Here is a 25,231-nt window from a genome sequence, read left to right as displayed (position 1 = left end):
CCATTATCCTCCCACCCCGTCCCCCACTCCCTGCCAAAAGGAAACACTAAAAATGGATTAACCATCCACTGGTGTTAAAGGAAAATAGAAATATGACATATCTCAGTACTTAGGCAGAAGTTTGTGTTTGATGGTTTTCAGATGCAAAAGTGACTTTTCTTCTTCTTGAAATTTAAACAACTCAACCGTGGACTTAAAATCTGGATGGTTCACCACCAGCAGGTACATGGTATTATCTGAGAAGAGATTAAAAACAAAAATGGAAACATTAACCGAGCTGTCAGCTGTCAGCCCTGTCTCCAGAAAGCAATTTCAACCCACCTCCAACCAGTACTTAGGGTATCAGGCAGATGGAATATTTTCATCTCTTTGTAGAGAAGCATTTGTGATTGCTCCAAAGAAAAATGGCTAAAGGAAGACCCAGTGACAGTCTCTAAAAACTCCAGACTCCACAAGGGGAAAAAAAATCCTCAACTTAAGAATGAGCAGCCCTTGACACTAAAACTCCAAAGAGCTTATTAAGCTTTCTACTGCAAATGGTCTCAGCAAGATGCAGCACTGAGATAAAAGAGATAAAAGATGTGAAGAATATCAATAAGAGAAGGTGTGCTCAGGTGTAATTTACACAGTGTGAGATGATCAATTCCATAAAAAGACCATGTGAGAGATAATATCAAAGGGAAGCAGATTCTGGGAGTCAGTGCAACTCTGAGACATGAAAGAGACCAGTTTAAGTGGTCAAGAAGGTATGATCAGAACCGGCAAGTGAAGTTAGGCCATAGTCTTTGCCTTTGGAAGCAGTGAGTCTTCAGAAAGCTTTGACGTGACTGAACTGGTGTTTAAAGGAAAATAGTGTAAAGTTTAGGAGGTTGAATTGAAGAAATTTGAACAGAAAAGCCAGCTATGAAGCTTCCCATTAGTCCATTTGACAAGCAAATGTTTATTTTAATTGGTGCTAAGTGCTACAAAGGGAAAACAAAACCAGATAAAGGGATGGAGAGTAATGAGATGTCTTCTTCAGAGGAGTCAGGGAAGTTCTGAGAAGATGATGTCAAACCAGATATCTAATGAAATGAGAGACTGAACTATGTGAATATCTGGGGAAAGAGTGCTCCAGGCTGAAGGAAGAGAGCGTGCAAAGGGCCTGAGGCACGCGTTTCCTTGGAACACTTAATGGTGAGGTTGTGGTTGGAGGAGTGAAAGAGTGGGAATACTGAAGCCACAGAAACAGGAGCCAAGGCCAGTCTTCAGGGCTTAGGATAGGGATCCAGGGCTTACTTATAGGGGGCTTTCAACCAAGGAGTAACATGACCTGTGGGTATGGCAGTAATCCAGGCACGTGGAGAGAAGGGACTGGACCAGGAAGATGGCACTGACAGGAAAAGACAGGAAAGGACAAGAGAGGCATTTGACAGGAAGCATCAAAAGTCCCTGATGATGGCTGAGGAATGAGGGAGTCGGAAATCAAACGTAAGTGAGGATTAAAACCCAGATTCACGTTTTGCACAGCAGATTCCACCTCTAGGAATTTATCCTAAGGAAGTATTCACAGAAGCTATATGTACAAGAATGTTTATTTTGGCATTGTTTTCAATGAGCATAAAGGTGGGAACAGGTTGAATATCCATCAACAGATGAACTACGTTATGGTACTCCCACACAACAGAATTCTAAAGAGCCATTGTAAAGTAGCTCTAAATGCACTGTCAGAGAAAGGAATCCACGATGTAGTGTTTAATGCAAAAGCAATTTATACGAGCACTTGTGTAATATTTATGTGGTTACTTTTCCCATTTTAATTTAAAAGAGCATGCACACACACAACACCCTATTCCTTTGCACTTAAAATATTTTGAAAATAAAATATAGTGTTGATAAATGGGTGAAGAGGTCATTGAAAGGGAAATATATACGGATATATGTATATTTCATATATACATATATGGAAGAAGAGAAGTCATATGGGGTAAACCTGAAGAATGGAAGATAAGAGGATAAAGAATTACTTTTCGACATTTTGAGTTTAATGTGGCTATAGGAGAGGAACCCAAATAGAAGTATCTAATAAGCTGAAGGGAGGGAACTGAAGAGCTGATTAAAATCATCATCATCATCATCATCCACTTTGGGGGTGTTCTCCTAGAGAGCCAGCACAGTTACAGTTGTGACATGGCTGAACTTTCTGAAATAGAGAAAATAAAGAGGAGGCAAAATATTGGTCCTTTGGGGAATGCTCAGAGAATTCGAAATGAGTGACAAAATAATAAAGAGGGGAGACAACCTGCAGCAGAATCAGAATAAGAACAGATAAGTGTACTGGAGTATCAGGGAGGGGCGATTGAATTGAAGGAGAAAGGGGTCAACAGTATAAAATGAGATGGAGGAAGGAAGCGGGGAGGGAGGGAGGAGAGGAGGGGAGGGCAAGGAGGAAGGAGAGGCAGAGGGGGAGAGTTGGAAGAGAGAGAGAGACATTGCTGATAACTTTCAAGGCAGCAATTTTAGCCCACCAAAATGGGAAAAGTCTGCAGGGACCGAAGAAGGGACTGTCTGATAAGGAGATGGACGACAGGGTTGATTCTCAACCCTGGTCTCACATTTTTATCTCCTGGAGAGCTTGTAACAAGCACTACCGCCCAAGCCTCCCTCAGACCAACTGAATCAGAATATTTGGGGCTGGGACCTGGACATCAGGCTTTTTAAAACTCTCCAGGTGCTTGTGTGTGCAACCGGGATTGAGAGTTAATGTAGAGACCAAGGAAATGGCTGCAAAAAGAAGGGAAGAAGTGGGATGAAGGCATAAGGGGTGGGGCAACATGTTAAAATGTGGAGAAGTAGTTTGAAGACAACCAGAGGCACCAGTGGGCAGGGAGACATTGAAAGTGACCATCTGTCAGTGGATCTGTAGGTTGCAGGTGTCTTACATTAGAAAAATCTATTCCTGTAAATGCCTGGATCTGTAAAATTCTTTAAGTTGGAAAAAACCATAATGATTAGAGCTGAATATCATTACTATAGTAATTACAGAGATAATGTGAAGGTTGGTATTTTTAAAAATTAGGTGTTTTGCAAATCTCAAATATTTCAGCATCCTCAAGCCTTTACGTGGTTGTAACGTTATATTTAATTAACATGAGGGTAAGTTTAAAACCCAGAGTAAGAACATTGTTCATGATTATACTTTAGTTGGATGAAAAGAAATATTCTTTCACTAACATTTTTCTGTTTTTTTAAATTTGGCTTTATTTTTAACAAACATTAAACATTAAATAAACATTAAATAAATATTGTTACCTTCATTTGTGCATGTGCTAATCCCATGAGGGTTAAATGAAGACAAATCAAAGTTACTTCCACTGATCCTCAGTTCCAACACTGTCGTATCCTCTTCAACAGTGGACATGATCCACTGTTCATGTCCATCAGAAGTATTTTTCCAGGCTTATCGGGTTCAAAGCTCTTTATTCCAGGATATTTTAATCCCTTAGAGAATAATGGAGGAGAAAACACAGACACTTTATAAATACTTCAAATGCTGATGGAGGTGGCAGATGGCACATGGGTTCACACTGTCTGGTTCCGGCCACAGGGCCCCACGGGAAGCCTCTTAGTTGGCTCGTGCAATAGGCCCACGGGGTCTCCGGGAGCCACATGCTCCACCAGGTGACCCCACACAACAGGCACAGACCCTTCCATGTGTGTCGAATATCACAGCTATCAAGCTACCAACCCATGACAAAGATTAAAAAAAAGAAGAGCAGACCAAAGAAACATTTACGAATGGGCTTCAATAATATAAGCAAGGAACACGGACAGAACATTGGTTATGGTTTTTAAACCATCCCCTAGCAGGTTCATTGGAAGCATCTCAGAGACGAGGTTTAGGGGAAGTCTAGTAAAGCCCAGGGAGCAACTCCTTTCTTAGCCTGAAGGTAGAACAACGACACATATCTATTTGTTTTACGTATCTGGGTCCCATATAAGAGTTTGCTGGAAATATATATTCTGTTCCTTTAAAAAAGAGTTTGTAAGACACTTCTGCAGAGGATGACTAGTCTTCCATCTTCACAGGAGAAAACTGGATTGAATGAACTACAACAGGAAGCAAAGGGTTCTCAATGGCTGGATGACTTGTATACTGTATGCTATCAACTCTGTTTTCCTAGACTAGGTTGTTGACTTCTTTTGTTTTGAGCTATATCACCTACCGCAATGATCTATACGCAGGAGAGGTTCAACAACATGGTGGCTTTTCTCTTCAAAGTTTGGAAATTGTGGAATAAAGTATCAACGATTTTAAATTAAAAGGCTTATTCTGAAAAGTATAAAAAAAGATAAAAATCTAAAGGATGTGTGAGGGGATATATTTACACACACGTACACACATATATACACTCAATTCAGCAAATATTTGAATATACCACTTAAGTGCTTCAAGGAATAGACAGATGAATGGGAAGCCATTCTTGAACTCACTGGACTCACAAATTGCCACAATGGAAGACAGGGGAATATAAGAGTTCACTGTACACACAGGAATACAAATATGCATAGAACATATACTATCAAAATCATAACATCAGTATGAATGCATATACGGTTTGTTTTTTGAACCATATCACTGCTCATTTTATTTGAAGATGGGCATTGGTATAAAAAAGGCTGAAACAAAAGACAAGCGGCCAGTCCTAGAAAACGGTTCAGAGCACAGTAAGTGAAAGGAAACACTTATGGAGCTGATGAAAGCCAGTCCATTACGAAGTATCTCCAAGTCTTCAGAGCCAGTTTCTGTGAGAAAAGAGAATAGAGAGCACAGATTGTTTCATACTGTTGCAGGAAGCTAAGGGTCCTTTTCTTTATCACTCCTAACTTGAAAATAGGGCTACATATTTAGCTCTTCTTTGATAGGTTCATTTATTTATTGCAGTTGACTAATGTGATTATTTAAAAATTAAAAGCGATTCATATATTGAAATAAAGTATATTTAAAATGTACACTTAATATATTTGTTTTAAATTGATGGACTAGAACTTTTTCCTTAGAGCCCAAAACCTCTTAAAGTACATGGAAATTCACTAAATGTACAAAAGGTACAGTAATTTGAAAATAGCCTGCTGTTTTTTAAAGACATAAACTCCCAATATATGTTGATACTTAATAATTCCAAACCAAATAAACTCTTTGAAAACCCTATTGGAAATATAAACAAATTCCAAATGCTTTGGTTAAAATGGGGATACATTTCATATGCCAAATATGCATTTACTATTAATATAAACATCGATAAAATATCACCAAATTAGTTATGCTTTAAGTACCTGTAAATTTTTTGGATTTCATTCAATCTCGAGACATATGGGATTTCTGATTTGGTATTAATAATTTTAGTGGAGGTGTTTGTTTTTCAAATATCCAGTGATATTTAATATCAATATCATGTTTGTTTTCTAGAAAAAAAGATTACACTGTAAGATATCTGACCAAGCTTACTGATGTTAACTGCATTAAGTCATGTGGTCTAGCCTTTCCAACCTCAGTCAACTGAGATAGATAATTCTAAAAAACCCCTCAAAACATAACAAAAGCAGATTGGGACTGACATATACACACTACTATATATAAAATAGATAACAAATAAGAATCTGCTGTATAGCACAGGGAACTCTACTCAATACTCTGTAATGACTTATATGGGAAAAGAATCTAAAAAAAAAAAAAAAAGAGTGGATATATGTATATGTATAACTGATTCACTTTGCTGTACACCTGAAACTAACACAACATTGTAAATCGACTATACTCCAATAAAAATTAAAAAAAAAAAAAAAAAAAAAGCATGAATGTCAAACAAGTTGTTCTCAAATAACAAAGCTGGTTGGTTGAAGCCAGATGGGGACTTGAGTCCTCTGACACTCCTGTTGGTTGCCTACCAGCTGCTATTCCCTGGCCCTTTTATCTTTGCTGAAGGGTCAGTCTTCCACAAAGGAGGCCCATAATTACTTTCCCAGCTTCCTTTGCAGCTAGGGCACCAGTCTGTTGTCTAGCTCTGATTAATGAGATCTAAGGGAAAATCTGCTGAGAGCTTCTGGGAAAAATTTTCCTCCCAGATACTAAAAGAGAGATGCATGAGGAGAAGCCCTGTGGTAACTGCAAAGGTGTGTGAGGTCTTTTAAAAATTTTACCCTTTACTCATTGCTTTTTATTCCTCTTTTGTCCCTCCTCTGCCATCTGCTCAGGTTATATTACCATAAAATCAAACACTGTCTGACTATTGTTTTTGCTAAACGGACCAAACAAAAACAAATGATCAAAAAACAGTTAAAAACGTTGACAGTAGGTTGGTAAAGTCAAAAGTCAAGTAATTTGGTATTCATAACTAACTACGGACTTAATAATACTCTCCTGGTTCATAGTTTTATTTTTGAACAAAATTTAACAAGTATATTAGTCAAATAACTCGGACGATAATACTTCAAGTTCAAGCGAGATACTTCCTCCTCTCAAATACTTACCTATTCCTTTTCCTAATTTACAGTTAGGAAGTTCTACCAATTTTACTCTTGGGAAGCATTCTTTCTTGTTCTGGGAGAGATAAAAAGGAATCAACTATGCATAAAACTGTCCAGAAATTATAATTAAGTTGCAAAGGTAAGTAGCCAATAAAGTTCTCCTTAACTGTACTTTTTGCCTGGGTTTCAACCCCAGGGTTAGTGGTCCCTGAAACCTGAGCAATTCTACCAGACCAGACCTGAGCAAGACACATGGGTCCCTGGACACAACATTCAGTATTTATTTAGCAGAGGTGGGTAGATACACAAAGGAGATACATAGTGTCCTCTTGAGGACTCTGTGCCCTTTGGCAGAACAGGAACTATTTCATCAGCTGTGTCAGGAGTCCTAAGTGGAAATTTGGGTTAAATAGCAACAGGGTTCCAATTTATTCCATTGATGTTTTAGGGCTGCTGACAGATGGGCCTCCTGCCCATCTGCCCAGTGTGGCCCCAAAGCCTGGACTGGACATCTGCTTTCGGGTGTGTTACTTGAAAAATGCAGGTGTGCTTAAAGGATTCATAACTTCAGAAAATCATACCCAAGGCCAACATATAAAAAGGCATTGCACATACACACACCCAAAAGTGACTTACTAAATCTGAGTGCATAAACATTGTGGGGAACATCTGAGTGAAGGACAAAGGAAAAAAGAACAGATGTGAGAAGGAAGTACCAGCAGGCTGCCTGCGCAGCACAGAGCTATTGACGCAGCATTTGAAAGAAATGGACCACAACATTAGCACAGCCAAGAGATCTAAACAATAAACATCTTTTGAGAACTAATGATACAATATAGTCAGAGTGAGCAGCAACAATTATCCAACAATCCCTAGAAATCTTATTTGACTAAAGATAGACAGGCAGAGAAAGTTTTCACTTTGTCTTACTGATAATTTAGTCTCATAGAAGGAGGAAGATGGGCTAAGGGTGACTGGACATTTTGCATAAAATTCCTAACAATATGGTATAAAATAATAGGAATTTGGAGGTGACTGATTATTGCATCTTTTCATTCAGATAAAAATGTAGCATGCTCCTACTATCATGCCATTGGCTATCAATTCTACCCTCTACGAGGGTCTGAGCTAAGAGGCTAGCAGTGGGGTCTAGTAATCAGCTTTGTTAAAGCACCACAGTTCACCTTGAGGCACATAGTAGAGAACCTGGGTGCTAGAGATCCAGAGGTGAATGGATAGATGAGGAAGGCCTGGCCTGCAAGGAGAGGGTGGGTCCCTGAATGATGGACACAAACTTAGAAAGCAGACTTCAAAGGAAACTTGGGATCTGCCCCCATGACCTGAGAAACAAAAAAATATTTCAACAATGGAAATCTGACGTTATAATCAAAAAAGTTTGCAATAAAGAAATAAAAGGGAACGTTTAGAGCAGCCTTACCAACTTTTCAGACTAAGACCCACGTTAGGAAAAGCATTTTGCATGGTAGAAACACACACCACACACACACACACACACACACACACACACACACACACCCCTGAAACAAAGTTCACAAAGTGATACTCACCCTAATACATTTAATAAATTAACTTTTCTATTCAATTCTATTTCATTTATTTAAAGATGCTGGTCATACAAATAACAAATATTGGTGAGGATGTGTGTATATTTATATATATATATATATGTATATATATACACACACACACACACACACACATACACACACACACACACAATGGAATATTACTCAGCCATAAAAAATAATGAAATTTGCCATTTTCAACAACATGGATGGACCTGGAAGGTATTATGCTTAGTGAAATAAGTCAGGCATAGAAAGACAAATACTGTATGTTATCACTTATATGTGGGATCTAAGAAATAAACAAATGAATGAAAATAACAAAAGAGAAACAGACTCACAGATATAGAGAACTAGTGGTTACCAATGGGAAGAGGGAAGTGGGGAGGGGCAATATAAGGGTAGGAGATTAAGAAGTACAAACTACTATGCATAAGATAAATAAGCTACAAGGATATATTGTACAGCACAGAGAACATAGCCAATATTTTATAATAATTATAAATGGAGTATAATCTATAAAAATACTGAATCACTATGTTGTACACCTGAAACTAATATAATATTGTAAGTCAACTATACTTCAATTTTAAAAATAATAAAATAAAAATAAATAAATAAATAAATAGGTAAGTGTTGATCATAATTTACTAAATTGATTTTGTGATCCACCATTTTGAAAAACACTGGTCTACAGAAACCTCCGTGAATATACACGGAGTGCCCCAAGGAACTCAAAGGACAGGTACAAGATGTTAAGACTGGAGGTCATAATCAAGGACATTACAAAGAGTGACACAGAAGAAGTCAGTGACGTGCAATCAGTGAGTGGGTCAAGACTTGGGAAAAATGCCAAGGATAGCCAAATTAGCTTTTTTAGAGTCAAAATCACACAGGAAGAAGAGGTATGCAGCCTGGCTTGCAAGGTTCATTAAATGTGATGTGTTCACAGAGGGCAGAGAAAAGCAGAACTGATTGGCCCGTATCCTAACTTAGGCTTCTCTCTCATGGAAGTTGATCTCTAACCTGGAAAAGGCAGAATAATCACAGTTAAAGGGAGCCCACAGTAGGTAAGGAGGCATTAAGTGAGCACTCGGTTGCTTTGGGTTCAAATCTGTGGCCAAAAGAAGTCAAATCTCAACAGACTAATCATTACTAGTACAATTCAGGTACTGTAATTACTCTGCTTTAATCCTCTGATCTCTCCCTGAGGTATTGTTTTCCCTATTTTACAGATGACTAAGATTAAGTGGCTTTTCAAGGCTACAAAATTATGAAGTGGCTGAGCTGGGATTAGAACTGAAGCATGAATGCAAAGATCACATTCGGTCCTCTGCCCAGCAAAATTTACCGGTATCACCACTTCCAAAAAGCTGAAGGAAGTGCCAGAAGACAATTCAGCTTGCATTACTATAATCCAGCTCATATTTTTCTATTTTATTTTCAATTATCAGGAAATATCTTGTCAAGGGCTTGATTAAGTCCAAATGTTCCAGGTCTAAAGGATAAAGTTCAATGTTTGAGATGTGTTGCAGATTTATAAGCTGCTGAACTCTGGCCAGAAATCACATACTCCCTGCTATGAATTATTCTTTGCAAATACATGCCAGCTCCATACAAAAGAAAGCAAGGATCTTTAGCTATGCATTAAGAAATCCATTCTGGAACTTTCCTTGGGGCCATATGCATCCTCGCCTGGTCTACCTTCTGCCACTGCACACTCCTCATTATTCAATATTCCTTATTGGGTCCTACTATCCTTAAAAGGATGGAATTGGGATTTGAAATCAGGTGCCATGAAACCAAGGACCCTTTACTCTACATCACTTTCTCATGCAAGTTTTCCCTCCACCTATTCCTTCCTGCTAACCCACCTGGAAGATTCCTACTCATGACGGTCTGCAGCTCCTACTGACCCTCTGTGACAGGATTAGTAACTCCTTCATTTATCCTCATGAACCTTCACGTATACATCTACAGAGTCTCTTACCATATTGTTTTACAGTAATCAGTTTGTGGTCTCATTGCTCACAGTAAACTCTGAAATCTGTGAGTGAATACTGCATCCTATTCATCCCTGTGACTTCCCACATGAATACAGCACTCAAGGAAAAAAGAAGGTACTTGGTAGATGTCTGCTGAATTGTTTTGTGGAATTAGTAGGCTAGTGCATCAGATGGAGAAGATGATGTTGGTTGCATTGACAGAGGAGGGCCAGTGAGTTATTCGTCCTTAGCCTATGGTCTCAGTGAGGTATCATCACAATATACATTCAAGTACCACTCATTAAGTGGATCATTCATAGGTAGATTTTTTTTTAATAGATCTTTATTGGAGTGTAATTGCTTCATGATACTGTGTTACTTTCTGTTGCACAACAAAGCGAATCAGCCATATGCATACACATGTCCCCATATCCCCTCCCTCTTAAGCCTCCCTCCCATCCTCCCTATCCCACTCCTCTATGTCATCGCAAAGCACGGAGCTGATCTCCCTGTGCTATGCCGCTGCTTCCCACCAGCCAACTATTTTACATTTGGTAGTGTATATATGTCGATGCTACTCTCACTTTGCCCCAGCTTCCCCCTCCCACCCTATGTCCTCAAGTCCATTCTCTATGTCTACCTCTTTATTCCTGCCCTGCAACTAGGCTCATCAGTACCATTTTTTTTTTTTTTTTTTTTTAGATTCCATATATATGCGTTAGCATACGGTATTTGTTTTTCTCTTTCTGGCTTACTTCACTCTGTATGACAGACTCTAGGTCCATCAACCTCACTACAAATAACTCAATTTTGTTTCTTTTTACGGCTGAGTAATATTCCATTGTATATATGTGCCACATCTTCTTCATCCATTCGTCTGTCGATGGGAATTTAGGTTGCTTCCATGACCTGGCTATTGTAAATAGTGCTGCAATGAACATTGGGGTGCATGTGTCTTTTTGACTTATGATTTTCTCTGGGTATATGCCCAGTAATGGGATTGCTGGATCATATGGTAATTCTATTTTGAGGTTTATAAGGAATCTCCATACCGTTTTCCATAGTGGCTGTATCAATTTACATTCCCACCAACAGTGCAAGAGAGTTCCCTTTTCTCCACACCCTTTCCAGCATTTATTGTTTCTAGATTTTTTGATAATGGCCATTCTAACCAGCATGAGGTATCCCTCATTGTAGTTTTGATTTGCATTTCTCTAATAATTAGTGATGTTGAGCATCTTTTCATGTGCCTCTTGGCCATCTGTATGTCTTCCTTGGTAAAATGTCTCTTTAGGTCTTCCACCCATTTTTTAACTGGATTGTTTTGTTTTTTTTGATATTGAGCTCCATGAGCTGTTTGTATATTTTGGAGATTAATCCTTTGTCTGTTGTTTCATTTGCAAATATTTTCTCCCATTCTGAGGGTTGTCTTTTTGTCTGGTTTATGGTTTCCTTTGCTGTGCAAAAGCTTTTAAGCTTAATTAAGTTCCATTTGCTTATTTTTGTTTTTATTTCCGTTACTCTAGGAGGTGGGTCAAAAAAAGATCTTGCTGTGGTTTATGTCAAAAAGTGTTTTTCCTATGTTTTCCTCTAAGAGTTTTATAGTGTCTGGCCTTACATTTAAGTCTTTAATCCATTTGAAGTTTATTTTTGTGTATGGTGTTAGGTAGTGTTCTAATTTCATTCTTTTACAAGTAGCTGCCCAGTTTTCCCAGCACCACTTATTGAAGAGGCTGTCTTTTCTCCATTGCATGTTCTTGCCTCCTTTGTCATAAATTAGGTACCCATATGTGTGTGGGTTTATCTCTGGGCATTCTATCCTGTACCATTGATCTATTTTTCTGTTTTTGTGCCAGTACCATACTGTCTTGATTACTTAGCTTGATGGTATGGTTTGAAGTCAGGGAGCCTGATTCCTCCAACTCCATTTTTCTTTATCAAGATTGCTTTGGCTCTTTGGGGTCTTTTGTGTTTCCATATGAAATGTAAAAATTTTTGTTCTAATTCTGTGAAGAATGCCATTAGTAGTTTGATAGGGATTACACTGAATCTGTAGATTGCTTTGGGTAGTATAGTCATTCTCACAATATTGATTGTTCCAATCCAAGAACAAGGTCTATTTCTCCATCTGTTTATGTCATCCTTGATTTCTTTCATCAGTGTTTTATAGTTTTCTGAGTACCAGTCTTTCGCCTCCTTAGGCAGGTTTATTCCTAGGTATTTTATTCTTTTTGTTGCAATGGTAAATGGGAGTGTTTCCTTAATTTCTCTTTCTGATTTTTTGTTGTTGGTGTATAGGAATGCCAGAGATTTCTGTGCATTAATTTTGTATCCTGCAACCTTCATAGGTAGATTTTTGAGATAGTGTATGGCAATAATAAAAGCTAACATTTACAGAGTATCTTTCATGTGCCAGATTTTATATATATCCTACTGTGATATGTATTATGAGCCCATAATATTTAGGTGGAGAAACAGGCTCAGAATGGTAAAGTTGAGACAGGCTGGGACCTGGGACCCGGGACCCTTTTCTACAATGCTTACACTTGGACAAACATCTGCTCAAGCAACAGAATACAAACTATAAGGGACTAAAAGTAACTGCGTGCATGTGCAGTTGGGACAAATTATGGACAATATGATACAAAAAGACCAAAGACCCAACTGCCATTCATGAGGTGTCTGGAACAAAAGCAGGGTAGTGCACATGATCCCTGCACACAGCTCCACCAAGGTGGTGCGCAGGCCACCTAAGCCACCCCTCTGGCCCAGCTGCTGCATGTGCCCCTACCCACACCTCATTTAAAGGACCAGATCGCCCTCCCTCAGGGAGCGAGCAAGGGAACCCGTTGTTTTCGCTCCCTGTGCTGCAGCACAGGTCCCCAAAAAGCCTTGCCTAAATTTCTCTTCTGACCTGTTATCAATTTCTGTTGATTAAAAAGTCCAAGAATCTGGGTCAGTGACAAAGTGACTTGAAAGTGGCAGAACTGAGATGCAACCCAGGTCTGTTGGAATTCCCCCTGCCCTCTTCCCACTAGAGCGTGCTGCCTGGAGTGGGCATGGGGGTGGCAGAAATATTAATGCTAGCTTTGCTGTTTCCTTCTAATGAACGATCTCATGCATTACAGTGGGCAATTTAGGAATGAGGAAGTTGTCCCAGAGACGCGGGGCTGAAACATTCCACACTGCAGGGGGCGCTGTTTATATCGCAGTCCTCGGCATTTCCTGGACTTGCGCAGTGCACACCCCGCGAGGCCACGGCAGCCAACTACAAAGAAGGGCAGGGAAGACTACTGATCCAGGCGAGCTCCCTTCTTTCTTTGCTCTGTGCTGCTATCACCTCAGAAGCATCCCGGAACCCCTCAAGACACATCTAGTATTCTTCCACAAGTTCCTTCCAGCCCCAGGACTATATAACTTCTTGTGAACCTGCCCCACTCGCATACACCGCGTCTCTGAGGAAAAAAAGATGTATCGCCTCTGCGGATTCACCTCGGTTCTCAGACGCGTGACGCAGGATTTGAAGGTCCTTTTGAAACCGCGCACCTCAGATAGGACTCGAATCCAGTCACACCTCATGTGGGACTCGAACACAGACGAGCCTCGTGTGGGGCTGGAATCCACAATCTCTGGCTTAAGAGGGGACTCGAACCCACAGTCTTCTGATTGCAACCGCACACCTAGTCTCAGGACTTCACGAAGCTCAGGTTCTTTATGTCTCGGCGCAGAAGGACTTCAGCGAGAGGCAAAGTGACAGGTAAGAAGTAGATTTATTAACAGACTTTGTAAAGAGGTTGCAGGAAAATGGGGCATGAGAGGAGGCTCATGACCCAGGTCTCGGGCCGCCAAGTGAGGGTCCTTAGCTCTGGGCAGGAAAGAATTCAAGAGCGAGCCAGAGTAAAGGGAAAGCAGAGATACACATTCCAGAGACAGAACTTGGGCGTCTCAGAAGGAGAGCAGCTCTGGGAGAAATACACTCCACAGACAGAGTGCCAGCCGGCTCAGAAGGCAAGAGGCCCGGGGTGCAGGAGTGGTTAGTTTTTATGGGCTGGGTAATTTCATAGGCTAACAAGTGGGAGGATTATTCCAGCTATTTCGAGAAAGGGGAGAGGATTTCCAGGAATTGGGTCACCGCCCACTTTTTGGCCTTCTGTGGCCGGCTGGGAACTGTCATGGCGCCTGTGGGTGTGTCGTTTGGCATATGGTAATGTATTACAATGAGCGCATAACGAGGCTCAAGTTCTACTGCAAGTGGAATCTTCTGCCATCTCGGGCCTAATCTGTTCTAAGCAGTTTTTGTTGTGTCCTCAACAGCTATGTCATTCTTTCAAGGGTTATGCCCGCCCCCTTCCCTCCTGTCTCACTTTAGAGACATGCATACACATCCCCTGAGGAGCTTGTGAAATAATGCTGATTCTGATTCAGTAGTGTGGGGTGGGGCCCGAGATTCTGCAAGTCCTGGGAACTCCAGCTGCTGCTCATGCATCTGGTCCACAGTGCTTTTCAGTAGTGAGGCTTTACAGCTTTTCGAACAGTAAGTGCAATTTCCCTTCCTCCTCTATCTGGGCTGCTCGAAGGCTCTGCAACCATCCTCCATCTTCATAACCACCCATCCTCCCAGCTGCACATCGCTCCTACTCCTGTTTCTACTTCTGCCGTGGCTCTTCTAGCCTTTTTTATTCAAAAACCAGAGGTCCACCCCACTTCCACTTTCCTTTTCCCTTCTCAGTCATCTGACTACAGCCAGAAGTTCAAGGACTGAGGCTCCCTCCCCACTTGCTGCGTCCAGGTGCTGAAAGTAAAACAGTAAGTTCTTACTTCAAACTAGACCAGGTCATCCCACTGCAGCAACCCCACGGCAAAGCAGCTCCAGCAGGCACCCCATCCACAAAAAGAAACCACAGGCAAGGCCAACAACGAGACTCACAGAGACTGATATTATGTTCAGCTATGACCATAGTGTGCGTTGGTCCCTTCAGACAAATCAGAATCAGGCTTGGGGCCCAGAAACCAAGGCCAAGGTCCGTCTGCTGCCCAAGGCCAGGCCTCAACTTTTTCAGTTGAAATTTAAGCCTTGGTGCAAATCAATGGTGTAGAATAGTCTGTCTCAAACTGTATCCCAGGGAGTTATACAGGATGTTTATAGATGGTACCAAAAAAGGGAGTGAAGGATGTGGGCAAATAAGTCTGTGAAATGACAAAGCAAAATCATTTTGTTTGTTTGTTTTGTTACTGAAGGACTTTTCAAAGCTTTCAACATGCCAGAATACATTGTCAATCTCTAGGAAAAGGCTACGGTAGACAACATTTCGCAAAATTATTTATCCAAGGAACGTATTTTTTATGGAGCATATCTTGTGACTTGTGTTCCAAGGAACAAACTTGGTGAAATATTAATGTTAGATCAAATAAGCGAAGACTTCACGTTGATAGAGAAACTTTTTAGGATGGTAGTGGTAAAGCTATACTTTTACACAAAAGCATATACAAAATGCCTACAGTCTCCACCCTTAGAGTAAATTAAGGAAGGGAAACCAGAAAGATAGACCCTCACTCCTTCCTGGCAGATCTGTAATCCTTTAGAAGATTACAGATCTGCCAGGAAGGAGTGAGGGTCTATCTTCAAATTGTGTGGGGCAATTTGAAGAGTGTGGGCAGAACAAACCCAGGGATAGATGTAAATGGAGAATCAAAAGGAGAAAGCCTAGAAGGGGTGTCAGATATTTACATCTCATTTATTTTCATAATGGGTAATACCAGGGTAATACCGCACAAATATATATATATATATAAAATGTATTTATATACATATAAATGTAATACATAATATATATTTTCTCCTTTGGCAACAAATAGTACCATGATTAATGAAAATCCACATGATTAAAAACCCCAAATCACTGTTTCTTACTTTTTTCTAACAGTTTGTGATTCCAAAAATAACCAACAATTAGAAGAAAAGAAAACCCCAATAGTTACAAAAACCTATTCTGAATGTATGTTTCTAATCAGTCCATAGGGTCATACGATTTTTTTCTAAAAATCCAAAATGTTCAATTTGATTTTTAGTGATGTTGTACTTCAAAGTAAATAATGAGGTTTTATTGATTAAGCCTTAGGGATTAGGATGATCTTTAGACTCTGAACCCCTATTAAAAAAGTTACTGGTCTTCCCTGGTGGCACAGTGGTTGAGAATCCGCCTGCCAATGCAGGAGACATGGGTTCAAGCCCTGGTCCCGAAAGATCCCACATGCCGCGGAGCAACTAAGCCCGTGCACCACAACTACTGAGCCTGTGCCCTAGAGCCTTCGAGCCACAGCTACTGAAGCCCGAGCGCCTAGAGCCCGTGCTCCGCAACAACAGAAGCCACCGCAATGAGAAGCCCGCACACAGCAACGAAGACCCAACGCAGCCATAAATAAATTAAAAAAAAAAAAGTTACTAACAAAACTACTGATACATTCTTAGAAACCTTTTCCCCCTTGTATAGTACTTAAAGCTTTATAAAATACTTTAAGGGAAGCAGGGCACTAACATTTATTGAATACTTAACTATATCCCAGGCACCTTGTTAAGTGCTTCCCATATGAGGCTTACTGAAGCAGCTAATGTTAGCAATGTAAAGTGATTTGCCCAAGATTCCACAATGGAAGGGACACAGCAAGAGCTCAGGACATCAAATGCCAGTGCCAGGGTCTCTCCCCTGACGCCCCACGCATCCCCCACTGGAGCGGGTGGGCCATCACGGCGCCCATTCCTTCCCACCTGCTCCGCTCCACACGCGAGTTTTCTGTCTCTTCCAAGCTGGGAAGGTTTGTGCCACGGCCGGGCAGCCAAGGCGGGAGCTCCCTCCCTAAATTTACACAATATCAGGGCCTCCCTCCAATCTGGTTATCTATTTTGAAGCAAAGTTGAGAAGTGAATCTGTACCCAAGATACACCGCTTTCATGAAAAATTAATTAGTGTGTGCCAACAGCTGGGCCACTCACACCGAAGACAACTGTCTCCTTAACCTCTCTCCCAGGCCATGAACAAGGGTACGTTTTCAGGTGGCCGGGGAAAGTTGGATATTGATGCAGTCGCTGTGGGATGTTCGTCCAGCGCTCGCCTGCAGATTTTCTAAGAGCCCGGAACCTGCTTGGGAGTGGCGGGAGCCTCCAGGGCCTGGCTAGGGGGTGGGACGGACAAGAAGGCGAGTGGGCCGCAGCCCTCGGCACAACTCAACTTACAGATAAGAAGAGCGGTGATCCCTGAAGAGTGCCAGCCCCAATCCCGAGGGTGAGCACCGTCAGCTTTGCCATGGCCTGGGACGGACGATGGAAGGATGCACGGACGCGAGACGGGCGGGAGACCCCCGCCAGCCCGCAGCCTCGGGCCGCCCAGGGATTGGCCCCACCCCTCCCCGCGGCGCAGCTCACGCGGCCCGCCCCGTACGCCGACGGCCTGAGCTGGGCCCGGCGCCTGCGGCCTGGAGCTGCACGCTCCCGGCGCCTTAAAGGGAGGAGACCCGGAACTAGCTGCCTAGACCGGGCAAAAAGGGGAGAGCTAGCAGGCCGGGGGAAATGGAGAGCTGTGGGAAGGGAGAGCCAGGCTTTGAGGAGCGCTCACTTTGTGTTAATAAGCTCCTCATCCTTGTGGCTCAGGTTCAGTAATTTGATCACCCACCGTGACTCGGCCAGAAAAGGTACAGAAGGAAGGGAGGGCTGTGATTGGAACCCCTAAGATATAATTTTCTTCTCACCTGTCTACCACCGTGTGTCACCTTCAGATATCTGGGTATCAAGCATCTCGTTCCGCACCACTCCTCACTTTACAGCTCATCAAGTACATCTCTCCAGTGTTCATTCATTCCAGGCACTTGGCTGACATTTATTGAGTCCCTGCTATGTGCCAGAAATCAGTAAAGTATATCACTCTTGCATATGCAGTGCTATGGATAATGCGAATATGCACTATGGATATGCACATATTCTATGGGGAAGAATAAAGCAGGGGAGGGTATAGGGCATACTGGAGGTACCATTTAAGAAAGGGGAGTCAGGGGAGGCGTCACTGATAAGGAGACTTCTGAGCAAAGCAGGGTAGAAGGTGCCTCTGTACACCCGTCCCTGCCTTCTCTCCTGTTACCATGAATGAAGTGTTTCCTGTTCACGAAAGGCCGGCTCTTCTCTTTGCTCTGGGTCCCTTTTTTTCTTTCCTTCTCAAGGATTTTGGTCCCAGTTACAACTTCTCTCTACTACAACATCCACCTCTTCTTTTCTTTCTGGAATATTGCCATTAGATACCAGCATGCTTTAGGGTCACTCATAGTTTTCTGGGGAAAATAGTCTTTGATCCCACATTCTAACTACCTGCTGCTCTCTTTCTCTGCTCCTTCTGTAAAAAAATTAAATCTCTTTGAAAGACATGTCAACAGTTGCTGCTTCCATTTCACCACCTCTTGTAACAGATTAATGATGGAAACAAATTCTTTGACACTCTTGCTATTGAAAAGTGGGGCACAAGATCCCTCCCCTGAAGTTGGTGCTGTCTCTATGAATGCCTGCTGAGCCCTTCCCAAATTCTTTTCTCATTTATAAGCATAAGAAAATGATTGTTTGGTTCAGTAACTAATTTTAGGGAATATCTTTCATCTCTCATTCTCCACTTCACCATTCTAATATAGCTTGTGTTCCTTTGACTCAACTGCAGAATTGGCTCTTATGAAACCACTCATAACATCCATGTTACCCAATCCAGTGATTACTTCTCTGCCATAATCATACTTAACTTGTAACCACGTTGGGCGCAGATCACCACTTCCTTCTTTTTAAATACTTTCTTGGATTCATGATTCCACCCCCTCCCAGTCTTTCTCCTACTTTCTTGGTCTTCTTTGCAGGGTCCTCCTGTCACTGACCTCAAAATGATGAAACCCTAGGACTAGTTCTGAGGTATCTTCTCTTTCTACATTCTCCCTCAAGGTGATCCCACCAATTCCAGTGGATTTACATACCATCAGTATGCTGATGTTCCCAAAATGCACACACCTAGCTCAAGCGGCTTACTGTGACTCTAACAGATCATCTTCGCTCTGTCTAGCTAAAAGTAGCACATGCCACCTCCAGCAACCTTTTGATATTATCACATTTTTTTTTCATCACTTACTGTTTCTAAAGTCAACTTGTTAATTTATTTATACTCTGTTGTTGCCTAATGGGACGGAAGCTCCTTGAGGTCAGGGTTTTTGTCTTTTCCCCACTGTGACCCCAGGGCATAGAAAAGAGACTGGCAAAAAGTGGTCCCTTATTAGACATTTAATGACTGGTTGGCTGGTGAGCACTTCCTTTGTGCTCACTAACTGGCTGCCTGGTTGACTCTCCCACTGCGGTGTCTAGTAGTCTCTTCAAAATGTCTCCAAAGCAGAATTATTGATTCCCTCACACCAACATGTTATATCCTCCAAGCCCTCCACACTTCCATAAATGGCACCACTACTATGCAGTTGCTCAAACCCCAAACCTAAACATTTCTGTTCATCCGTCCCTTTCTCTCACACCTTGCACCAAACTTATCAGTCATAGGCTCTACTTCTATATTAATTGTCTACTGTTACACAACAAAGTACCTAAAAATCTAGCAGTCAAAAATGAGAGACATTTATTATCTCATAGTTTCTATGGGTCAGGAATCTGCATGACATAGCTGACTTTGGCTCGAGGTCTCTCATGAACTGACAGCCAGAGATGCTGTGACGATAAATTTCATGTGTCAACTTCACTGGGCTAAGGGATGCCCAGATAGCTGGTGAAACATTATTCTTGGGTGTGTCTGTGACAGTGACTCCAGAAGAGATTAGCATTTGAATCAGTAGATGAGATCAACCCTCATCAATGTGGGCGGGCATCATCCAGTCTGTTGAGGGCCTGAACAGAACAGACAAGGTAGAGAAAGGATGACTTCTCTCTCTCTTTACTTGAGCTGGGACATCCATCTTCTCCCATCCTTGGATATCGGAGCTTCTAGTTCTCAGGCCTTCAGACTCTGGGACTTATACCAGTGGCCCCTCATTTCTCAGGCCTTCAGACTAGACTGAATTATTCCACTGGCTTTCCTGGTTCTCCAGCTTGCAGGCAGCATATCATGGCATATATCAACCTCTATAATCCTGTCAGCCAATTCACGTAAGAAATCTCCTCTTATATCTATCTATCTATCTATCTATCTATCTATCTATCTATCTATCTATCTACTATCAGTTCTGTTTCTCTGGAGAACCCTGGCTAATACAACTATAGTCTCATCTGAAGGCTCTACTGGGTTGGGATGGAGGAGGTGAGATCATCTTCCAAGCTCACTCACATAGTTCTTGGCAGGCTGCAGTCCCTTGCTTCATGGACCTCTCCACAGAGCTGCAGCATAATAAGGTAGCTGGCCTCCCCCAGGATAAGCAATCTAACAGAGCAAGAGAGTATGCCTCCCAGATGGAAGCTACAATCTGTTAATAACCCAACTACAGAAGTGACATCCCTTAATGTCAGACCTATTCTCTTTGTTAGAAGCCAACAACTAATCCAGCCCACATTTAGGGGAGAGGAATTAAGCTCCACCTCTTGAGGGGAGGCATATCAAAGAATATGTGGACATATCTTTAAAACCACCACAACTTCCAAATCAACCTTGAATCAGCCCACTTCTCCCCATTTCCACTGCCATCACTCTGACGCAGGCTACCATTGTCTGTAGGCTCAAACAACCTCTTCCCTCATCTCACTCTAACCCTCTAATCCATTCTCCTCACTGCAGGTAATTTTTTTTAAATGTAAATCAGATCATATCATTTCCCTGCCTCAAGTCCTCCCTATCACGGCTTCTCATTTTACTTTCTCATCATAGCCTAAAAGGCCCCACAAGATCTGGCCTTGTGCCTATCATCTGACCTGATTTCTTATCATTCACTCATGAATGTTCCAGCAACATTAGCCTTCTTATCAATCTGTAAACATGTCAAATTTATTGCACCTCGTCATTCTTGCCTTTGCTTCCTTTGGCTAGAATACCTCCCCCCTCCACTCCCTTACCTGCTCCCTGACTGCTCCTTGAGATTCTCTTTCTTGTCATTCAGGTCTTAGCTGAAATGTCACTTCTCCTGAGAGGGCTTTTCCAATGCTACCGTCTATAGTAGGCCCCCCCTTGCATCCTCTGCCCACCACCAGTCACGAAGGCCCCAGAGCTGATATGAAATGGTCGGCACCAGTACAGTTACTGGTTGTTAGAATAGTGATATCTTTCTGTACTGGTTGGTAAATTCTTCTTCAAACCCCCCCAAGGGATCCCCCACAATGCTGACCGTTTCCCTTCTTTGGGAAACCACCTCCCCCTGTCACACACACACACACACACACACACACACACACTTCACCATGATCCAGCCACTAAGGGGTTACTGCTTGGCACAGTAGAGTCTCCAGGACTCTTCTCCCACAGAGTGCCCTGCTGAATTTGAGGGACTGAGAATGTGTGATACCAGGTGTTCAGGACTTTGGCTATCACCCCTCCCTTCACCGTAAGAAACCATCTTGTTTATCTGTTTGCTTACTTGTATGCAGCCTGCTTCCCTTCGTTAGCACTTAAACTTGAGGAGGGCCCAGGTCTTGACTAATTTCTCCTCTATTTTCTCTTCAACTCCTAAAACAATTTCTGGCACATAGTAAGTACTCAAAAATTTGGAGAAGGAATGAAAGAAGGAATGGATGGCAAGGGATAGGGATAAAGGAGGCAGGAAGAGCACAGACTGAAGGGTGGGTTAGAGACTAGACAAGGGATGCCACTTCCTCCTCTTCTGACCCAGTTGATTTATTAACTTACTAATTCATTCATTGTGTCAATTATACAGTATATGAATATCCTTTCCAATTTGTTTGTTCTACTCTCTGAGACTGTAGAGCAGTGATTCTTAACTTTTTTTGAAGGGACTCAACCAACTTTGAAACTGATGAAGGCAGTAAAGCCTCTCCTTGGATTCACACATCCACAAAACACACTTGATTTCAGTAGTTTCACAGGTCCACCCCTGAAGCCCATGATGACCAGGGCCAGACATTAAGAATGCTTGTCTAAAGGAAAAGCTAAAACTCTTAAGGAATTAATGATATCCAATGGGCTATCAATTACTTTGAAATGACCTACTCTCTGTGGAACTCTTGCTCTGGGCCTCTGCACCTACTCTTTTGTCTGAAACACTTTTTCCCATAGCCTCTCTATTCCTCATTGTTGATATGACCACATCCTACTTGCTCTTTCAGGCATCAGTTTGGAACTTACTTCAGCTAGTCTTTCTTGACCCCTAAATGTTAAATACCCTTCTCATACACACCATGCTTCTTCTTTATTGTTCTTACCACTCTGTATTATTAGTACCTTATTACTTTTCTGCTTTTTTCACTAGACTATAAACCTGTATAACAATGCCTTCGTTGCTATAGCTAGATGCCTAGTACAGCACTGAACACAGGTTAGATGCTCAATATACATTGTTGAATAAATGAATGAATGAATGTTTGACAACCATTACCGGAGCCTCTGGAACACTTTAATATGCCATAATTTATTGACTTTAAAATGATATAATTATTTTATATTTATTAATTTATTACTTTATTATTTTATGTACCCCCTAGAAAAGAAGAAAAACTATCAACTAATGCGGGACACAATTCTTAAAAGCTATCAATTATACAATAATTTCCTATTTTGGAGTTGTTAAAACATGTAAAAAAGATTATAATTGAGTCCATGAAATATGAAAATTTAAAATGAAGGGGAAGCTTTGGAGGCTTTTAACCTAGAATTTCTTTTTATCACCAGCAATTTATAATCTAAGATTTTAAAAAGTCCTATAATAAACTCAGATATCACCCTGACTTTTATAATTCATTTCCTTTCCTCTTTCATGCTAAGTATTTGCACACGTTAAAATCTTAGTTCTTAAATATATTTGGTAAAAAGCACATCTACTAATTCTTTTATCTTCTCACACAAACCTGAATTCACTGAATATTCAGTAAAAACTGTCAATGCATTGGCAGAGAGCTGGAGCCAAATCTGCAATGTTTAATTCTGTGCGGGCACAAAGGGTTGATTTGGTGGCTGCACTTGGTATTCTTCCTCTAGAGGTTGCTGAACCTTGTTGGCAGTAACTGCAATGTTCTCAAGTGTCTACAAGTATGAAATTCCAATGTCCTAAGAACTCCAATAACACCATTCTGCCTGAGGCAGCTCTAGTAAAAATAGAAAAAAACAAAACAAAACAAAGCCTAAAAACCAACCCCCAAAAAACACCAGACTTGAATACTGGATTCATGGTCGCTGTCTGAAATTCTATAGTAGCAGAAATAACATCTGTAAAATGAAGATAATTCCTGTGGGTTTACTGTATGAAATAAATGGAGAAAATCTGTGAAATAGCTGTGCAGATGTAAAACAATTGCAGTGCAAACAATAAAGTTCTATCCAAGTGTAGAAAAAAAGTTTAAAAAGTGCTTTCACCTACATAACATCCTGGTAAGAGAGATAGGGCCAATGTTATTACCCCTATTTTATGCAAAGTCATATGGTTAAGAAGTGTAGGAGCCCCAAATATGTATGTCCAGCTTTGGTGATCCTAAAGTTATGTGCACCTAAAACAGAACCTCAAAGTATATAAAGCAAAAGCTAACACTACTATACCACTTCACGTCAGTTGTCTAAGCATGCATTTCAAAAACTGAAAAACCTGAAGTCAAAGGATAGAAACAATAAAGATAAGACCAGCAATCAGGGAAACAGAAAACAAAGAGAGAATATCCATTGTGTAGAATGTTATTCAGTCATAATAATGAATGAAGTCCTGATATATGCTACAACATGGTTGCACCTTGAAAATATTATGCTAAGTGAAAGAAGCCCCACACAAAAGGCTGCACATTGTGATTCCATTTATATGATATAGCCAGAATAGGCAAATGCACAGAGATAGAAAGCAGCTTAGAAGTTACTAGGAGCTGGCGGAAGAGGGTAATGGGGAGTAACAGCTTAATGGACATGGGTTTCCTTTTGGGGTAATGAAAATATTCTGGCACTAAATAGTAGTGATGGTTGCACAATATTGTGAATGTATTAAATGTCACTGGACTGTATACCTCTAAATGTTTAAAATGGTGAAATTTATGTTACGTGAATTTTACCACACAAAAAAGTTAGAGAAGACAAAATATTCAAAAAATGATTGTTGAAAATACATACTACTAAAATTTATAAATCTTCAGAAGAGAATATTACCACAGATCCTAAAGATATTTTTAAAAAATAAAAGTGTACTCTGAACTACTTTATTCCACTAAATTTGAAAATTTAGATGAAAAGGATGAAATCCTAAACTTATAAAAAATACACAAGAAGAAACAGAAAATCTCAATATTTGTATATTTATTAAAGAAATTGAATCCATTATTTAAAATCTTCAGTCCTAGATAGCTTCATGAGTGAATTCTTCCAAACGTTTAAGAAAGAAAAGATACTAATTTTTAAACAAACTCTTCCAGAGAGTAGAAAAACTTTCTCAACTCTTTACAAAACCAACACAACCATGACACCAAAACCTGACAAGTTAATTACAAGAAAGGAAAATCAAAATTACAGCCCAATATTTATTATGAACATGGACATTAATATCTTAAAGTATTAACCAATTGAATTCACAATATATAAAGAGATATTATGACAAAGTGGGGTATATACCCAGCATGCAAGTTTGGCTTAAAGCTTTAAATCAATCATATAATTAACAAAATAAAGGATAAAAAAAGATCATCTTAATAGATGCAGGAAATATTTTTAAAAATTCATACTCATTTATGATTTGAAAAAAAAACCTTAGTAAATCAGAAGTAGAATGAAAATTTCTTAATCAGATAAAGAATAGCTACTAAAGAGGAAAAGCTACAGCAAACATCATACTTGATAAGAACTTGAAAGCTTTCCCTGGTGATTAAGAAAGAGATAAGGATACTCACTATTATCAGTCATACTCAATATTAAACTACAGGTAAGAAAAAGAAATAAAAGATAACAAGATTTAAAAGAAAATCCAGAACATTATTCACAGACAACATGATTAGCATGGATAATCTAA

At 40.7% G+C, this 25,231-nt stretch overlaps 1 protein-coding gene across 1 annotated transcript in view; it reads right to left on the bottom strand.

Annotated features, from left to right (window-relative positions):
• The window catches only part of LOC137768903 (serum paraoxonase/arylesterase 1-like), a 29,304-nt gene extending 11,831 nt beyond the window's left edge, over positions 1-17,473 (bottom strand). The window contains 6 exon segments of the mRNA XM_068550633.1: positions 110-236; positions 3,292-3,406; positions 3,409-3,480; positions 4,724-4,785; positions 6,511-6,580; positions 17,310-17,473. Coding sequence (XP_068406734.1) covers positions 110-236; positions 3,292-3,406; positions 3,409-3,480; positions 4,724-4,785; positions 6,511-6,580; positions 17,310-17,381 — 518 coding nt within the window. The 5' untranslated portion in view covers positions 17,382-17,473.
• Between the last annotated feature and the right edge of the window lie 7,758 nt (positions 17,474-25,231).

Source organism: Eschrichtius robustus, chromosome 8 (assembly GCF_028021215.1).
Source record: "Eschrichtius robustus isolate mEscRob2 chromosome 8, mEscRob2.pri, whole genome shotgun sequence".
NCBI classification, from domain to species: domain Eukaryota; kingdom Metazoa; phylum Chordata; class Mammalia; order Artiodactyla; family Eschrichtiidae; genus Eschrichtius; species Eschrichtius robustus.
Note: the sequence above shows the minus strand (reverse complement) of the source record. Positions and strands in the feature narration are given on the sequence as shown.